Source organism: Sminthopsis crassicaudata, chromosome 1 (genome assembly GCF_048593235.1).
Source record: "Sminthopsis crassicaudata isolate SCR6 chromosome 1, ASM4859323v1, whole genome shotgun sequence".
In the NCBI taxonomy this organism is placed as follows: Eukaryota; Metazoa; Chordata; class Mammalia; order Dasyuromorphia; family Dasyuridae; genus Sminthopsis; species Sminthopsis crassicaudata.
In genome coordinates, this window is record NC_133617.1 from 276,663,689 (window position 1) to 276,684,802 (window position 21,114).

The 21,114-nt window shown below is 32.1% G+C and overlaps 1 protein-coding gene across 12 annotated transcripts in view; it reads left to right on the top strand.

The window, feature by feature from the left end:
* The window catches only part of C1H8orf34 (chromosome 1 C8orf34 homolog), a 391,674-nt gene that overhangs the window by 245,676 nt on the left and 124,884 nt on the right, over positions 1-21,114 (top strand). For all 12 annotated transcript variants that reach the window (XM_074278849.1, XM_074278851.1, XM_074278841.1 and 9 more), the window contains one exon: positions 19,286-19,371. In XM_074278849.1, coding sequence (XP_074134950.1) covers positions 19,286-19,371 — 86 coding nt within the window. The remainder of the gene's footprint in view (positions 1-19,285; positions 19,372-21,114) is intronic.

Sequence of the window (21,114 nt, forward strand, 5' to 3'; positions counted from 1 at the left end):
ATATAAGCTTCTCCAGAAATACAAGTATGGGAGCGGTGTTAACAACTGGCTGAATAATAAAAAGCCTCTTGAAGGAGTTGGCATTTGTTCTGATCCTTGAAGGGACATAAGGGTTTCAAGAGGTAGAAGAGAAGAAGTATAGCGTTCTAGATATGGGGGACAATTCATGCAAAGACAAGGAGTGGAAGATGGAATTTTATGCATAAAGAACAACAAATAAATCAATTTGAGTACAGTGTAGCATACACTAAAAAGTAATTTGTAAGCAGCCTGAAAATAGTCTGAAGGCAGATTGTGAAAAGATTTAAATAGCGGTGAAGTTTATATTTTATCCCAAGGATAATGAAGAAGCATTGCAGCGTCTTCAGTAGAGGAATGACTCAGGATTCAGAAAAATATTAATTGTGTGTATAATGGCTAGAGAGAAGAAAGACTGGAGGTAAAAACACCAATGAATAGACTATTAAAATGGTCCAGACCATAAGTGAAAGGGATTGAAGTAGTGAAGATAAAGTACAGATAGAGAAAAGGGAGGAATAAATAAAATGTTGAGGAGGTAGACAGAGGGGAAAAAAAAAAGGAATTGATTAGAATTAAAGTAAGAGTAGGGAGTTAATGATAACTGAGACTAGATAATTGAAAAAAATTGTAGAGTCTTGTAGAAGACGGAAGTTGGGTAGAGGGATGGGTTTAGGAAGTTCTCTTTTAGACATTTTGAATTTGTGATGCTGATGGGAGATCCAAGAGAAATTTCCAGTGGGCATCTGGATATGTGGAAGTGGAGGTGATGAAATAAATGACAGCTGATTTTAAAGATCTGGGAATCATTTGCATAAAAAATGATGCTTTATAGGAGCTATATTTAACCTGGGCTATATTTAAGCAAAAGGGTGAGAGTTGTAGGATCATAATTAGAAAGAATTCTCGGTCTTTAGCTCCAAGGAGCTTTCTAAAGGAGAGAGAGATTTTTGACATGTGCAAAAGTAAATACAAATTGCAAATACAAATGCAAATCAGGAAGTGAGTGATAGAAGGCCAAAGGATATATCCAGAGAGATATACTCTTATTAGTCTAGGAAAAGTTGATGGATGGTTTATTTTTAACAGTAAGTGGTGAGTCAGAGAAGATTCCATAAGTAGAAACTGCCTGAGCTGACACTTGAAAGAAGAGAATTTTTTCCAGTCAGAAATGAAGAGAAGAAAGGGTATTTCCAAACATGGAGTCTTAGAGAACATCTAGAAAGTCTCAATCTGTTTCTCTATTAATTGAGTACAAAGAAGTAGCTTCTTCAATGTAAATAAACAAGGATTGAAACTAATTTTATATAAATATTTATTTCCAAGGTTTCTGGGTTTTTTTTGTTTTTGTTTTTTTGTATTTTTTTTTGATTACTTGAAACTGAAATTGAGTGCAAAGCATCATTTTGAAACCTGAATTGAAGTCATAGTTTATACATGATTCACAAATTAGGAAATGATGTAGTTAAGGAGATTTGCCTCCTAGACTTTCTGATTGATTCAGTTTGTCATAATATTTTAGATAGTTTATAATCTTCTAATATTAATATCTTCCTTGCTAACTTCTCTAGTTTTTTTTTAATGAGTTTGCTTTGCTATTTTTATTCCCCCCTGTAGAGAGCCAGTATTGAATAAGTCCATTGGGTGTAAAGATTCATAATTCAACCCTATGAAACCATATTGCCTCTCTTTAGCCAAGTCATAGAGACAAATCACTATCACAAGCTCCTAGAAATTGCCTTTAGGGAAGACAAGAATATCTCTTACAAGACATCTCTTAATATAAGAAATAATCATTGGATGTGAAATGATTAGCTATTTCTGGTAGAATTTGAGACTTAATCAGAAGGAAGGTTGAAGACTGTTAAATATCTTCTCTGATAAGAGGTTTCCATAAGAGGTAAAAATGGAGTCAGAATTAAAGTTCTGCCCGCTACTTTTGTAATTAAGCCTGTGATGAACTGATGTGTCTCTAATTGCTGATGGAAATTTAAACTGCTCTACCATGTGAATATTATCATAATGTTGTAAGAGGCTTGGGAGTGAAACTTTTCAGAGTTCATCTACTTGTGAATAGTGAAGTGAATGGAATAGCATCTGATCTGGAATGATATGAAGCATTTATTTAGAATGGCAATTTTAAATTTTTGCCAAATATAGAGTACTGTGTTAGGTGCTAGGTGTGGGGTTGACACAAAGGCTAGGTGACACATTTGGCTTTTCCCTTTAAGGAATATATAACCTTGTAAACTGATGATATAAATCTAGAGAACTTACAAAGTTAATCTTCCTACCTTATGTGTTCAAAGCCGGCACCTAAGAGAATATTCCAGAAGGATCTCAAGGTCTTTGAAGCAGAAGGAGGGTGCCTTTAAATTTAGATATAGTCTTCTAGAAAAAAAATACACAAAGGTCAGTCACATGAAATGGCCACTGACTTAAATATTCATTAGTTAGATTCAAAGACTAAGTACCCTGGAAAATATGCTACCCAGATCTGATTAAATAAGGGCTATGTAAATATAAGCTGCTTATGTTGTATAACTCATCAATTCTATAATCTCTAGGCTTTATTTTTACCTTTTTGTGGGGCATTATATGGTACAGTAGATAGAGTGCTAAGCTTGGAGGCAGGAAGATTTGATATTAAATCAGACTTCGGATACTTACTAGCTCTGTAACACTGGCCAAGTCACTTAACTACTCCTTGCCCCAGTTTCCTCAACTGTAAAAATAAAGATAAAAATAATAGCACTTACTTTCCAAAACTGTCAGGAAGATGAAATGAGATAATAAGTATAAAATATTTATCATGCACTTCACTCATAATAAGCATTATATAAATGGTAGTTTTATTATTTTTGTCATGTTTTTGTTTCTCTTTTTTTTTTTTTTAAAGGAAAATGTATTCTCTCAGGAATCAAAGGGAAAATGAGACTTAACTATATCAGAGTCAGTAGATAAGGGAGAATCAGAGCATTATTGATAACAGTAATAAAAACAAAGTAAAGGGACACTGTCAACAGATAGAGTTGGTTCATTTTTATATATTGCTCCCTCTGAGTATTGTACCCATTTCTGATTTGGCTGTTCAGAAACCTTGAACTTAACACCCATTTATAAATGTTTCTGGCTTTGTCTGCAGCAAATCAAATAGGAGCTGTACTGTGGAGACTATGAACTAGTTCTTTCACTAGCACCTGAAACTCTGGGCTCAGTACGTAATAAGTTACTTGATAAAAATTCATTGAATTAAATTTCTTTGAAATGCAGTGTCCTCATTTTTAGTAATTTCAAAAATTAAGAAGGCAAAGAAGAATGTTTTAGTTTCCTGAAGCCATAGGAGTTACTACAATAGACTCCTGTTTTTTTCTAAAACTTTTTTAATGTGACTTTTAATTATTGTTTTTAAATTAAGCAGGAAACCATCAAAATTTCCATTGAGATTTTTGCTTTCCTTTTTATGAAAAAGGGTTTGTGTAGCTGTACTGGGAAGGAAGTGTATATCAGTTAAATATCTTCCAGTTTCATTGTAGTATGGTGCCAAGGCCATTGCACTGCCAACATCAACTATTGATAGTTAACACTGATTTCAGTTACTTGGAAGCTTTTTTGAAGGGTCCAATTGTAAACATATATATATATATATATATATATATATATATATATATATATATATATATATATATATATATAAAGAGAGAGAGAGATGAATTCAAGATGAATCTTAGAGAAGTGAGACTATATTTTTATTCCTAGATGTTATTGAAAGACAATCTGTGCTCATTGACAAATTATTAAATAATATAATCCTCAGCACCAATATGCTGCCGACTCATTTCATTGATTTCTTTTCTTTTCTTTTCTTTTTTTTTAAATGCTTGCAATTACTATCTTTCTGGAATATTGCTTTGTGAGCCTGGGCTTTATTTAAGATGATCTTTTAAAGATTGAGGCATCATGTCAGCTTAGCAGCTCCTCTATTGAAATTGTTTTGAAAGAATCGTTCATGCAGGCTGTTATTTTAAGAATGGAGCCCTGTTAGGCAGATGGTCTTAGGTAGTAAGGAGCTTGGAATCTATTAGAGAAAAGAGAAACAAAGAACCAATCATGACTTAGCAGGGAGAATTGATCTATTTCTCTAGCAACAGTCTATTTGTAAGGTGCCTGGAGAAAGAGGACTGAAGGAGGGAAGCCTTAACTCTCTTGTTTTGCTTTGCTAATTCTATAGGGATGATGCTAGCAAAAAAAGTGACACTGAGAAAGGGATGAAAAAAGGCACCATGAAGCTTCTAAGGAAAAAAACATGGAGAGAAGTAAAAATTCCGTATTTGGAAACTTAATCTGTCTGGAACTAAATCTAAGCATTAGGGGTTTGGGGTAACGAAACTATGTTCCAACAGTTTTCAAAGAGTTATTGCTGTGAAAAGTCACAATCTAATGACTCCAAATCTTTTCAGCACTTTCAAATGGAAAAGAGAGAGTACATGTGGGGTGGATAACTGGGAGAGGGGGGAGGAGAGGGAAGCAACACATGTTCAATTAAAAAAAAAAAAATCATGGGTATTTGTGAAGGATTCTCCAATTCAAATCCCAGACATAATTACAAGAATTGCAAATTGCTCAGATAGCTTTTGTCTTAAGCCAGCATGTCTGGCTAAGAAGGCCTGTGAGCTTGCATTAAATATGAGTGCTAGATAAAAAGAAGAGGCAAACATAACCAGCAGTGCTCTGCTAACCTTTCAGGGCTATTTTGTGGTTCATAGAATATTTTTAAAAGTGACTCTTTAAGAGGAAGATCTTACATGAATGCTAAGTATCCTCCCCAATACCCATAGGAGGTTGAGTATGCTTTTTTTCTTGCTGACTGACCCTTTCATTCTTCCTTCTTCATTTCATTTGCTCCACTTCCCCTTTCTTCCACCATCTGGACAGAGTCCCAAGTGACCAATGACAATTTGTTTATTTTTAAATGTAGAATTAATTCATGAAAAAGTTGAATGGAGTGGTGCAGTTTTGTAAGATCCAATATGTGTCACTGTGTGACTCTTTCCTCCACCCCCACTCAAGCCATAGCTTGAAAATAAATACCAATAAAAAACATGAACAAACACTTTAAAATTATCCAAATCAACATTCAAGGAGACAGTCATATTTAGGAGGTCTGAGGAAAGAGATGGTAGAAGGGATTTTCTTCATATTAAATTTTTAAGAAAAATGGGAAATTTTAGAGAAGTAAGTTTACTTTACTTTTACTTTATGATTGATTAGTTATGTAACCTTTGGTCACTTATCCTATCTGCCTCACTTTGCTCAACTGTGAAAATGGGCATTTACAATAGATGGCAACTTGGATTGGCTAACAATTAATGAGAAAATGAATATTATGATGAGAAGTAGTATTATTCTGATAAAAGGATAAGGAACCTGACTGTGATCACTCAGTCTTGGGGAAAAAAAAAAAAAAAAGCAAAAAGAAACTTATTTCTGTCCAGACTACCCTCCTCTAAAGCAATCTAGACAAAAGAGGGAATTCACTTCCATTCAGACCTATCTGACTACAGCCAAAGGGCCAGGATTCATCTGGACCAAAATCTCTTTGCTTTTTAATCAAACCTAAACATTACTTTATGATGGATCTCACCCCAATATTTCATCTCATTATCAGCCCTGTACTTCAAAGATTAATAGATAACCAAGAAGTGGTGATTTCTGAATGAGGAAATAGAAAGAGGAAAAACCTTAGTCCTAATTCAATAATTGGTTATTAATATTTGAAAGAAATGATCATTCTTTCAATAATTATCTTTGAACAGTATAACAAAAGAATTTCCAAGCATTACCTCAGCAATGCTGGTTACCTTCATCAATTTGGCAACATCATCCCAACAATATGGTACCCAAAACTGGACACAATACTTCTTGCTTCAGTACAGATTAGACTAAGTGGTATCTAAGGTGTTTAATTACTCTGAAATTCTGTATCTGAAATAGTCATTTTATCATGTCCCTTGTTCTGGACACTACCATAATTTCTACCAGTAAATCCCACAAGAGGGGGACTTCGATTTGATAGAGAAAGTTATCCTTTAAATTAGGAAGATGAGGGTTCAAGTCCTACTGCTGAAACATGATGGCTGGGTAATCCTGGGCAAATCCCTTAAGAATATAAACTCTATAATTCCATTAGGAAAAGTTTATTCACTGGGAATCTTTCTACAGTATATAAAAATTCAGCATACTTTTTTTTTTAAGAGGGAACTCAAAAATGTATTTGGGGACTATATTTGTTATTGTTATTTATAGAGAGTTCTTGATGAAGCAATTCCTTTACTAATGTAGATTGGTGTTTTCTCTGCAATTTATAGTTTTTGAGATTTGCCTGAGGCATTGAGAAATATTGTGACTTGTCAAGGGTCACCCAGCAATTACATATCAGCTGTAAGTCTTGAGTTCTGGTCTTCTTGCCTTTAACTGGCTCTTTATATCCTATCCAAAAAAGATAGAGAAATCATTAAGATTTTCAATAAGTATTCAATTTATTTTTGAGTAGCTTTTTATAAAATGGAATAATGTATTCATTTTGGTTGCAAGGGTTTAAAAAAGTGTCTTATATAGGGTAGGTGCTTCATAAATGTCAAAATTTTACAATTATTCTTGCCTTTAACTAGTTCTTTATATATATACATGACTTCTATAAGGTATTGCCAAAATTCCAAAATCTCAATGGAACTGGTGTAAAGTTAGAATAAGACTGCTTCTCAGTGATGTATTTACTGAATGTAAATTCATACAGATGTACTATCTAATATGAAATGAGAAGAAACTTTTTTGCATAATTATACCTTTTATGTATATTCCTTTTAAATCATTGCAGTCCACAAAAATGTCAACTATCATTGTCATAATTTATCATGAATGAAACAGCTTCTTCAAAAAAGATATAGAAATCATTAAGATTCCCCATAAGTATTCAATTTATCTTTGGTTAGCTTCTTATAGGTTGGAATACCATCTTCATCTTTGTTGCAAGTGTTTAAGAAAGTATCTTACACAGAGTATGTACTTAATATATATCAAAATTTTACAATAAAGTTCAGAAGATAGCAGAAAAATTGGGTTTAATAAATACTGTTGGTAGTAGAAATTTATTGTAAATTTTTTTTGACTGAGCTCAGTCTAAGTTCCTGTCCTTATTTTTTTCCTATATAAGATAAGATAGCTTATCTGAGGAAAGAAAACAAAATATGAAAGGAATATGCTTGTCTAATAATACTGTATCTACAAACTGCTTAATTAATATGCTGAGAATTCTGAATTTCATAGTGCTGTAGAATTTCAAAGCAATTTCAGTTAATTCCAATGAACTATTATAGTAATTAAACTCCCATTTGGACCCAGATCAACAAATGATATACATTCATCATTTATTAGTGAAAATTTAGAAATTGGAGGGAATTTATCTTCTCCTTATGCATATATAACATATGCAATCTGGATCATTATAGTGCAATTTGTTAGCTATATCAATATGACATACTTATTTTAAGAAAATACCATATTTTAAGTCATCCTCTGTAGAAATGGAGCCCAAATATCATAATTCTTTTTGCCCTCTCTGAAATTTCCTATCAGTTTAAAGTCATGCATGACAGAAAGCAATCAGTGGCCAAAGCTTTAGAACCAGTCCTATTAATTTGTTTTGTAGTTTGGCCCCTTTGGCATTTTGGTAATGCTTATGGACCTCTTCCTAGAGTAATGGTCTTAAATGTATAAAATAGAATGTAAAGCATTATAAAATAAACCAATTATATAAAAACACAGTTATCAGAATGTTAAAAAAAAAAAAAAAGACAGTTGCAAACCCAGGTAATGAACCTCTGTACCTTGTTTTGGTATAAAATAGCTTCAGCTTCAGAGGGTGTGTGTGTGCGTGTGTGTGTGTGTGTGTGTGTGTGTGTGTGTGTGTGTGTACTTCGTACTGCCAGATATTTTATTCCTGTAAACCTATTTTCTCTCATTATATGTGAAAAACTTTTATATTTTTCAAAATTCTGTAACTTTAGTTGAAGAAGAAGAAGAAGAAAAAAAAAAAAAAACACAACCCATGTATAATCAACCCAAAATTCAAAATCTGCCACTAAAAGAAAAATATTTTAAAACAATAAAATATGTAATAGTAGCTTGTTCTTACCAAAAGTGTCATAAACAAACACAAACTAAAACAATTATACAGCCAAAACCTTCTGCAGGAGAGTGGGGTTCAGATTCTGCCTAAATACATTGGAGGGCAAGGAAGTTTTAGAATTGAAGATAGGATTGCGGAAATGAAATCTTACCTCATAAGAAGTAGCAAAAGCATCTTCAGAGGTCATTAGACAAATGTAAGAATAACTTACATAGAAGTTAATATTTAATAGTTAATAGTTAATATTTAACAAAATGCTATTCATGTTACCCCAAAAGTTATTTAAAATCAATTGTTCATTTTAGACTTCTCTTCTATTTTCTAAAAGAATCATTCTAAAGGCTTCATGTTTAATTGGTCTCACTAATGATGCTGCAACAAATTTATTTTCACAATTGTCATGTTTCAGAATTTTTATGATCCATCCTCAAAAGAATGTGCTGTCTCGCTCATCATAACCTTTCAAGGAACTTCATATAGTTGACCTTTCTTAAACAAAGCTCATTTTCCAGGTCATTAGATTTCTTATCAGTGAATTTCAATATAACTACTGAGAGATAATCAGCAGAACTCTTTACATTTGGTTACTCCTGCTGTCATATATTAAGCATTTTTGTGTTTTTTTTTTTTATATAAAACTCTATTAGGGATAAAGTAAACTTAGAGAAGACATAGACCTGGTAGACTATTTCTAAAATTCTGAAGTCTCTACAGAACTACTATAAAATTAGAATGACATTGCTTCTCAGTGATGCATTTACTGAATATATATTCATAGGGATGTGCTATTGAAAATGAAACTTTTTTTGCATAATTACACCTTTTTGTGTACAGTCCTTCTAAATTATTGCAACCCTCATAAATGTCATCTATCATTGTTATCATTTATCATCATTATTTTTACTCTTTTGTAACCTAAAGACCACATTAAAATTAGAAGGAAAAAGAAGGGATGGTTGAGAGAAGAGGGTTAACCCTTATTATAGGTAGATAATGTCTCTTTCTCTTGATAATATTGTTGTGAAACTCTAAAAGTTTCATTATTTGAGAAAAATCAACATAATGTGTGCTTACTTGGTGACGTGGGTTGACATATGGGCTTTGAACCTTCAGAACAAATCATTTAACCCATTAATCTCAATTTCCTCTTCTGTATAATGTAATAAACTCCACCTATACTTTCTACAGAATAGTAAAGTAGAGACACAGATTGTCATTCAAGAAATATTGTCAAATGCTATTTTTGATGCTATATGACTCTATACAAGTCATTTACTTCTCTCAGTTCTAGTTTTTTTTTTTTCATTTGTAAAATTGAGATAACATTTGTTTCAAAAGGTTTTTTAAGGGTCAAATAAGACAGATTTTATGAAGTACTTTGCTTGTTTTATGGTGTTTTTTGTTAGATATTATTTGTATCAATTGAATTCAACAGCCATTTATTAAATATTTGTTATAGGACAGCTATTATGTTATGTGTGGGGATACAAAACAAAAATGAAATAATCTTTACATTTTATGGTGTGAAAGGGGGATATGATATATACTTAAGAAAATAAATACTAAATAATTTTACAAGGAAGAGAATGCCAGCTACATATAAGAAAAGCTTGCATGTAATGTATGACAGATAAGATATTTACTTTAAAAATATTTACTTAAATACTAGAATACTAGAATAAAATAGATGAAAGTAAGTAGAAAATCAATTCCAAATATGGGCCCAAACTTGTACAATGGCATGGAGAGATAAAATGAAATATTATGTTCAGGTTGTAGCCACTAAACGAGTCTGACAAATACAGAGTTTATGAAGTATATATGTTAAATGAGTGGAAAGGAAGATGGGAGCCAAACTGAAGTATTTGAGTGGAGGGCTAAGGATTTTGTATTTCATCCTAAAGCAGTGATTCTTAACTTTTTTTTTTTTCTGTGTACCATAGACTTCTTCAACGATGTGGTGATGTCTATGGACCCCTTTTCAACATTGTAATTACAAATGCATGCAAAAAATGCATATTACAAAGTAAATGAATTATTTTGGAACATGCCCATATATGCCATACATATACAAATATAAATCATGAACTCAGATGGGTGAAAATATATAAATATAAACATTTTCCCACCCATCCAAGTTTATGATTTCATTGAAATCTATTCAGTTTCCTAATTCGTGGACTATGAATCTTTGTCCTAACAGCAATAAGGAACTATTAAGAATTTTTGAATCAAGTGAATGATGTGGTCAGATATATATTTTAAAATATCATTTTGGTAGTTCTATGGAAGATCAATTGAAGGATGAAGAGTTTGAAATCTTGGAGAACAATTAGGAGTCTCCTCCAATAGTCTAGATAGGAAGAGATGGAAGTCTAAAATAAGTAGGGGCTAAGTGAATGAGAAAAGGATAATGTATGCAAGATACATTGTTGAAGTTGGCTCAAAAACATTTGGCAACCGGACTATATGTGAAGTGGAGAAAAAAAGAATGATGGATCACTTACATTGCAAATATAGCTGATTTTGAGGAAGATAATACCTTTAAATGAAATGGGGGAAATTTGAAGAATGATGGATTTGGAGAAAAATTAGTTCCGTGATTAAGAGGCCTAAAGAACAGGCAGGTAGTGTTGACCAGTGTATAGTTGGGAATATGTGACTGGAATTAATGAGAAAGCTTATAGCTCTCTATATACATTTGAGAGCCATTTACAATGAAATGCTAACTTAACCTGATATATAGAGAGAAGAGAAGATAAATCAGGACAGGACCATGGGAAATGTATGGATTGGGCTCCAGAAAAAATGAAACTAGCAAAGGAAACTAATAAGAAATAGATTAGAAGAGAACCAATATTGTAAGTTCTGTTTTCTACAGAAAGCCAAACTAGAAGAAACAGGCAAAAGTTGCAAAGACACAAATTCAGCTAAAAGCAGGGGAAATTAAGGGAACAAACAAACTCACTAACACCTAAAAATGTCCAAAATACAATAAGCTGCCTTGGAAGTCATGTTTTTTCTTCCTATTGGAGGAAGAATTTAAGTAAAAGCTGAATGTCTAGTTGTAAGATTTTTTTCTTTTCTTTTCTTTTCTTTTTTTTTTTTCTATCCTCAGAGTATTTGTGAATCCTCTTCATATTTGTGAATTTGAACCCAGATCTTCTGACTTGTAGTCTGTTACTCCTCTCTATCACCAGTCTGCTTTTCAAAAGCATAGAGCCTAACTCTATTTACTCACTACTTATCTCTGTAATGTATGTCCATAAATCTATAGTTAAGTGAAAGAATAAAGTGAAATTGAGGAAATAGACAATTTCAGGTTATAGTTAATAATTTCCTGCATCTCTATAACAAAATTTCTTAAACTGTGGGTTGCAACCCCATATGAATATAGAAGTCATGAAAATTTGACAATAGTAAAAGATTTCTGGTCCCAAGGACTAAAATTAATATAAAATCAAATGCATAACGAATCCTAGGTATTTCTAACAGAGTTTGTTCATGTTGCATCTCGGGACTTCACTGAAAAATTTGTTCTGAACACACAATATGTGCATTTTGCACTATTCATTCATAAATACTGCCAAAAACATCTCTATTCAGATTACAGAAAGAATTGTGTAAAAATTTATCTAGTAAAAAGGGGTCATGAGTGGAAAAAGTTTAAGAAGACCTGTTCCATGACACATGACCTTCTTAATCCAGAAGGCTTTTTTTTTTTTTTTTTTTTCTTTGCATGTTAGAAACTGGCTCATAAAGTCACTTCCCTTTCACTCTCTCCTCTCTCCCGGGTTTTTTTCTTAGCTGTTCTTTTCAATTAAGGAATGTGATGGCCACATTTAAAAGTGTTTTAACCTTTTTAGGCTTAAAGAGGTATGGCTCTGAGACTACTAACTTTAGTGAGCTGGAGTCATGTGTCCCTAATTGAGAACTGTCTTTGTTTTTATTGTAAAATAAAACACTACATTAAAGAAACAATCCTTCAGGACCCCCCCAAGAGACTTATATTCAGATTGGCACTTAAAGGACTCTTAATTACCACAATAAAAAAATAGCAATGTTTAAAAGAAAACTTTGTTGGTGTAATAACTCAGTCATTGCATGGATTTGGTGTCAAATGACTAATTCTGCTTAAAGTGTTAATAAGAAGGCTTCTGACTTCTGTCTACATAGTATAAATCAGAATCAGGATCCAACACAGGTCCTCCAGGCCCCAAGCCATAGTTCATAAAGATAATAAGTACAGAGCTGGAAGGAGGAGTGTGCTACAGCTGAATGATCCCTTACATCTCAGGGGGAAAAAATTCTAATTAGTTGCTAAATCTTATTCTTTCCTCTATAACATTTTTTTCTCACCTTCCCCCTTTTCTTTAATCACATAATTATCAGTTTTCAGGCCATGAACTTTATACGCCAGAACTAGTGTAATACTCTTGGTCTCCCTTACTCAATGTGCCCCTTTTCTACAATACATCTCCCTTAGCAAATTAGTAGAACAAGGAATAGTCTGCATCTCAGATCTGTGGATAAGGGAGGAATTTATGGTCAAAGAAGAACTAGAGAATATTATGAAATGCAAAATGGATAATTTTGATTACATTAAATTTAAAAGGTTTTGCCCAAACAAACCAATGCAGCCAAGATTCTTTTGACTTTGAGTCTAGTCCTCAATTCACTATACTATGATAGGGCTTGGGGAAACCATAGCAATAGTTGTTCAATACATGTATCCAGATGACTTTGATATGAAGTGAATATTCAGGCAAGTCTTGAAAGATGGAGTAAATAACTTAGAAAGGACATCCCAAGAATCTATAAAATTGCTGTCATAAAAAGTTGAGAATTGTTCCAGTTTTTGTTTTTTTTTCTTTTTTTCTTGAGGCTGGGGGAGAAGCAATAGTATTGGCCAGCTTCAGAACTATGAGCTATATGTCCTTTACAGATATTGCCCTTGCTCAGTCGAAGACTTTTACTTAGACATTTACTTTCCTGAGGGATGATTCCAACAGAAATCTTTTTGGTTTAGCAGATTTTCCTTCATTTTTATTAAGAGCAATAATATTCAAGCAGTTCACATTTTCTCTTTCTCTCATGGCTGCAACAAATTGCAGAGAGACTGGACTATACTCAGGATGACTGTTTATTAACCTCATAATCTGCTCAAGCTGTTTGAATGAATGGCTACATATACCTGTACAACTTGGATTAGAGACCTCAAAGTGTGGTAATGGTAATTCCCTATTGACAGCTAATACCACCTCCTCTGTCTTATTTTGTGATGAAATTTTTATGTTATGATTGATGGAAAATAGAAGAGACCTAAACAAAGCCGATAGGTTTTCCATATGTGTTTTACTTAGATTACGTTTGTGAAAAATTTCAAGCCCTTGCCAGAAAAGTAATTAACCGTTGATAAGAGACCACCTACAAGCAGCTACATTTCTGCAATCATGTATACACAAGTCAGCTATGAATTTGATGTGTCTCTAATACTTTGGGAGACCATATCTTTCTTTCAGAAGATAGGAAGTTAAGAGAAAATTTTTAACAGGAAAGAACTTGTTTTTATATTTTTCCCCTTAGAATCAATCATTATATTTTATAAGTTAATGTTAAGAAGGTTATTTTTTTTTGAGAGTACGAGAGATTTCCAAGTTGTAGATAAGAATGTTCCTCTGTGTGATGGATGGTGTTACTCCACATACTCTATTTAAGTTTCAGGGAAAAAATTGTAACTTTTAATTTGATGGGGATTTTTTTGTGTTTTGTTTTTTTTAATCCCTGTTTGACACACAATCAGGCACCCAGTTTATAAAAATGTCTGCCAAAAAACAAACAAAACAAAACAAACAAACAAACAAACAAAAAACCCAAAAAACCAAAAACCCCAAAAAACTTCAAATGACTATATTGAATTTAGTTTAAGTATATGTTTAGTCAATTAAGTCAAGATATGTTTCAGATTACATATTTGTAAAACTTTCCACTTGTCACAGAAATATATGATAAAGTGCAAAGGGGTTTGACTTAGTAGAAAGGCAGTTAACCTTGGAGTCAAGAAATACTAGTTTCAAGTACAAGACCTGGCATATACTGACCAGATGATCCTGGGACCCTTTCTTTAAAAAAAAAAAAAAATATATATATATACATATATATATATATATATATATATATATTTTATTTATTGATAAATTTTCCAAAAAATTACACTTAAATACAAAAACACACATATATATACTATATATGCATATAAATATACATATACACATACATAAATATCGATAAGCATACACTTATATAAACAGGGACACATACACATATATGTAAGACCATATTATTCTTTGTCATCTATTTCCCTGAAGATAGATAGTATTTACCTTCATAAGTCCAAGTCTTTCCATGTTTTTCCAAATCAAACATTTCATCATTCCCTATTCCTGTACTATTTCAACTCAATCATACTCTATCTGAGAGGTTGTCTATAAATGGTTTCCCCCAATTTTCTGAGTTCCTTATATTCTTGACTTATATGGGTTTTATTCATTCTAGAAATTCTAATTTAAAATAATTGAAAATTATCTATTTTATAATTCAACAATGCTCTTACCTTATTTTAGGCTTGATACTGCTGAATTTACTTCCTTTACATTCCCTCTCCCCAGTTTCTTTGAAGTTCCTGTCATTTTGTTGTTCCCAATATACTTTGCTATTATTTTTTCTAACTCAGTAAGATAATTTTTAGTAATTTAATTGGTTAATTATCAATTTTAATTGGTACTAATAGCAACAACTCTTATACAGTTGTTGCTGGGCTCAACTATCATAATATAGGTGTGAAAGATATGTGAGAAATAAGTGCACTTTGTACATCAGAGAGACAAACATTCCTTTCATAGGCCTAAGAGCTAGCTATGTTCCCACTTGAGAGCTTTGAGCTATACTGACTTGCTACTCATTTTTCATTTGATCTAAATTCCCCAAAGCTTGAATGAGAGAATAATACAGATTGAGGACATCATTATGGTAGCTTGATGATACAGTATATGGAATTCAGGGTGTTAGAATAAGAAAACATCAGCTTTCTGAGTTCAAATCTGACTTCAGAAACTTACTAGTGTAAAATGAGCTTAAAATTATCTGTAAAATAGCTGGGAAAGGAAATGGCAGACTCCTCCCGTAAATTTGCCAAGAAAACTTCAGATAGAGTTACAAAGAGTCAGACATAACTGAAAACTGACTGGACAAAAAGAAACTATTACATTGGCTAAAATAAAATTAATTATCATGACAATAGGCAGCTAATTAAATATTTTGAAAGGGAAAAATAGCATGGAGTATTAAATACAGCACTAAATATAATTATAATACTAACTATAATTTTAACATAAAATATATTTATAACATAAATATAATTATAATGTAATTGTACTAAATATAATTATTTCTGTTTAAGATTTTGCAATCTTAAAAATATTTGTTAGTGTTATTATTTTTAGTATTATATGAGTCATCCCCAATATCAAGTAGTTGTGATCACTAGTTGCGATCTCTAGTCTAACAATTCCAGACAGTAAAAGATTCTTTCTAGATAGGAAATATGAACCAAAATGATAAGGAGGTCAGAGAAAGGATAAATTACTTCCATTTGGTATAGTCAGATAACATTTAACAGAAAGGGGAATTTCATCACAACTTTTAAAGATTTAAATAGGCTGAAAGAAGCAAGGAGGGAATTCAAGTAAGATAAATTTCCTATGTGGGCAGGAAAGCACAAAGCAACCTTGGCAGATGTCTTTGTGGTACTATTAGAGGATTCATGTAGCAGAAGAACAATAAAAGGCATTTCTATAGAGCTTTTTCAAGTTTCACAGTACTCAATTTAAAATTTCTCATTTGTTTTTCACATCAACCTTGAGACATAGACTAAGTAGCATAAATGTTATTCCCATTTTAAATATGAAGGAATTTTAGTGAGGTTGAGAAATTTAGCTAAAGTCACACTGATACTCATTATCAGGTTCAAGGCTTAAACCAAGGCCTTCTAATGTCCAAAGCAGGGAATTTTCCCTTAGGTTGTAATTGAGAGTGATTGTATGGAAAGGAATGATAAAAGTTAAGGCTAGAAAAAACCCATATCCAGATTATGGAGCACTTTGATTGTCAACAAATAGAGCTTTAAATTTCAACTGGGAGACAATGGTCTTTTAATGAAGATTATTAGTAATTTGAAGAATTTTAAAATTAGAAATAAAATATTTATAGTATAAAACGATCATTCTAGAGTTTATATATATATATATATATATATATATATATATATATATATATACACACACACACATATATACATATATATGTATACACACACACACATACACACACACAACTTAAATGGCTTTCTTTTACCTAGGGTAATAGAGTAAGTTCAAACCTATTCTTTTTGTGTCATGGACCCTGTGACATTCTGTTAGAACCTGAATGATACTTTTAAATTCAGAGAAAAATAAGATTAAAAAGGAAACAATTTTATGGTCAAGACAATTTTAACAATCAAGTAATTAAGAACTTTTCCATATTTCTCTATGTCTATCTAAGGAAGGGAATAAATATTCTGCCTGATCCACAAGTGTTCTGATAATTCTGATTCTCATATTTTATTCTAGAGAAGAAAGGTATATCAGATTGTTAACAATAGATGACAGTAACTTCTATTTCCTTTTACCATGCTTTTTTCCCCCCCTTTACTCATCAAAAAACTGATTTTTGGCTTTGTTTACCAAGTTTACTTTTCCTGGGAAAAGCATGCACTAACTGACCTGTGCCTTTAGTCTACTTGGCAGTTACATTTCTCATTGGCAAGAATATCAGCATATTATTGACAGTTTGGTTCATTAACAGTCTCTTGGTTAGAGAGCCTGCTTAGTGTGGAACAATCTTCCAGAATCTGATCACACACATCCAGATCTTAGGAGAGTTGATAAAAATCAAATTCCTTTAAGTCTATAAGGTTAATACCAGGTCCAGGACGCATGATGATCCCCATTAAAGGAATATTTATGAAATACAGTTGGGTAGTTAATATCTTTGGATCATCATTAGTAATCTAAACCTACCTACATCTAATAGCTAACATTAAAATAATAACTTTATCATGAACAAGGGATGCTTTACTATTATTACATCCTTTGATCCACTTAACATTTTATAGATAAAGAAACTGATACAAATAGGGAAAAAGTGACTTGCCCACAGTCACACAGATAGTAAATGTTTAAGATCGGATTTGAACTTAGTTTGTTCTGACTCCAGGCTCAGTGTTTTATTCACTGTGCTGCCAATTAGCTGCTCATCTGTTTTAGAATTATTTGCAAAACCTCTGCATCAACAAAAGTATACTTAAAAATGCTTATAAAATCTCCTGGATAGAATTGTGTTGGAGATATAATACAATTATACATATATACATATATGTATATAAATATATATATATGTATATATATATATATATATATATATATATATATATATATATAAACTGAATATATTGGGATATGTATACTTCATAACTTAAAAGTACCCTCTACATGTCAAGTCAAAAATTTGTTGGATCTGGCAAGGTAGGAAAATGAATTTAAGAAGAAGATGAGACATTAGAAAAAGATTTTTTGGGGTGGGTAAACTTAAAAGAAAGCAAATTGATGTTTGGATGTTGTCCAACACTTGTAACTTATAATTCTCATCCATTAAAAAACAGTATAAATGTTCTTTGCAAATGAATGTCTGATTTATAGAAGGTCTTTTACTTGTCAGCATTTTTCTATGATCTAATATTTGAGACTTAGATTAAATTGACACATCTAAATAATAAATTTTCATTTTGGGCAACATCTCCATTTTTAATTCAATGGTATCCTTGATAGAAATACTTAAGAAATTTGATCACTTCTGTTAAATTCCTTTCATACCACTGGCTAAACATTCATGTGTATGTATGTGATAAATATGTGTGAGGAATTAATCTTTATTTTAGTGGGAAAGAACAATGCTTATTACCTGAAAAACTAATATGTAGAGAACTCCAGTACATTTGAATGATTACCATAATGTGGATTTATTATTGTAAAGCATATTTTCATTATTATCTTATTTGATGCTGAAGTTTGATCCCTTATTCAAAATAAGAATTACCAAGTTGAGGTATACATATACTTGAGTACAAATACTTGGAGAATGCTTTAAGGAACAATTTGGATTTATCTAGTTTTTGATTTTCAGAAAACTGTTGCTCTCTTAAATGCAAGTCAAAACAAAAGTAAAAAATGGATTATGAACAGTCTTTGTTAAGCTTCATCCTTTTTCATCCTGATGGTCTATTGAGGATTTTCTGGGACACTTTTTGGATGTGTATTGAGCCTGTTAGCAGTCAGCAAAAGCAAACTCAGTTTAAAAATGGAGATTGTAGGAGAAATCCACTGACTTGCTTGCTTACTATTGATAGACATTGGCTCATCTGTTGAGAAACACTCTATTCAAAATTAGATATGATATCTTAAATTTGTTTTGCTGGAAGGATTCTCATTCTCTCCATAATTGGTAATATCCAACATCTTTGCATGGAATCACAAAGTCAAATCTAGAGTAAAAAAAAAGTGTACAAAGGCCCAGGTCTTAACAAATCTTACAAAGATGGTAGAAGTGCATTCATAGGATTTATTTTCATAGGAAAGAGTTTATTTATACATGTTTTAACAAATAGAGAATAGTTGAAAGTGCAGAGGATTTAATCAGATCTGAGTTCCACTTTTGAGTCCATCACTTACTAACTCTATGACATGGAAAAATCAATCAGCATTTTTGAACCTCAGTTTTCTTGCCTATCAAATGGGAATAACACTAGGACCACCAAAGTTAGACAATTGATACAAAAATCATATGAGATCTATGTAAAAGTCTTTTTAGAGTGTAAATAATGATGATATGAAGATGACTAATTTGAAGCATCTCATCTAAGTATTTAAAGTTATATCTTTATCTTTTTTTGCCATATTTTCATAATGGTTTTTCATTATTTAGGTTGCAAGGTGATAATCTGGCAGAAGGGACAGAAGAAGTTTCACAGTTACTTCATTCGCCTGAGGAAGCAGTCCCAGACTCTGTAGGTGAGTTTTAAAGTGAGAATGCATATTTATTAAAATTATTAGCTTTATTCAAGGTAAGGAAGAAAGTGTTCTCCCTTAAAATGTCCTTCTCTACCTTTGCTCAGTTTATCAACTCGAATCACCAATCTCTCCTCCTCATTAGTCACGAAACTACCAATAGTTTGCGCTTTGAGGAGGGATAAAGAAAAAGAACAGAAGAGAAAAACTACCTCAAGTTGGATTCTGGGAGAGCATTCTGGAGGGATAAGATCTAATTAGAAGTATTATGATATATCTAAAGTAAACAGAAGTGTAGAATACTTCCTGGATAGAGTATCAAGAAGAACTGGAATCACAAAGAACAGGGTTTAAATTTCATCTCTGACACTTTGGAGATGTGGAACCACAAGCAAATTGCAACCTTTCTGAGCCTCAGTTTCTTGATCTCTATAAGGGGGTGATAATGCTTGTAGCACTTATATAAAAGGATTCCCAAGAGGCTTAAATGAACTTATGTATGTATAGAGTTTTGAAAACTTTGAGGCACTATTAGTTCAATGGTATTGTTATTGTTTCTTGTTATTCATGTATTAGGCATCAAATAAATAGAAACATCATCTTCAAGCCAGATCCATCTGGCATGAATGTAGTGGTATGAATAATATACCACTTAGTATTATATTGAACATAGTGTTTAAAAAGCTATTGTCAATTTAAGGAACGAAGTGGATTTTCCTACTTTTGACACCTTTCTCTTTGTTGCTTACCTGACTCTTATTTGTGTACTTCGGTAAGATTTTTGTAATACTGCAAACATTAAGGCTATTAAAAGTAAACATTTTTAAATTGGCAACTAAGATTCATTTTCAGTTCTGGGGAAGTTATTTTGCAATCTCCATCCTGGATACTTTTATACTTATACTGAGTTTGTCAGCTATGTTTTTGTAGCCTAATGCAAGCTTCCTTCCTCATAAATTCTGCTTTGATGCTTTGTTAATGGTTAGAGGTGCCCTGTGCCCTCCAAGATTGAACCAACAGGATACAATTCTACTAAGGCCTGCCCAGTTAGACAGGCTTGATGATGGATTGTGTATTTGTTATGTAAGGAAGAGTCTGCAGCAGATTTTTTTTGGCAACAGTAATTCTTGGAAGACCATTTGCCATAAAGTGGTAGACCTATGATGTAGGTTGATGGAAAGAGTACTTGTGCCCATGAAATCACAGATTTTTGAAAAATTGAATTTCAGACTTTGCTTTACTAATATCTTCAGCAAAAGAAATACATTTTGGTTCCTTCTATACCTGTGTTGGGAGGATTCTCCACACACATAGACTGTCCACACACATTTTCCTTCTTGATTAGAATGTTCTCTCTCAGTACTCCCTGACTACTTCCTGACTACTATCCAATGTCTACCCACATTTCAAAGCCTACATCAACTTTTTCTCCTCTTTATTATTCCTAATATTTTAAATAGTTTTGATAGTTTAAAAATAGTAGTGATAGTCCTTTCTTAAGAAAAAAGGGTAAGAGATGTTTAGTATGAAGGGAGGGAAAATGGGAGAGATTATCAAAGAGTGAATTCTATAAAGAAGCTCTGGGATTCCTGGACAAGATAAGTGAAAACATAGTGGATTTTGTTTTCTTTTCTGATAGGTAGAGGTCATTTATGCTGCAATAGCCATAATCAGTTTAATATTTAGTTGTTCATTACTACATAAATTGTTTTTCTATCACCAAACTGTATAATAAACTTTTTGAGG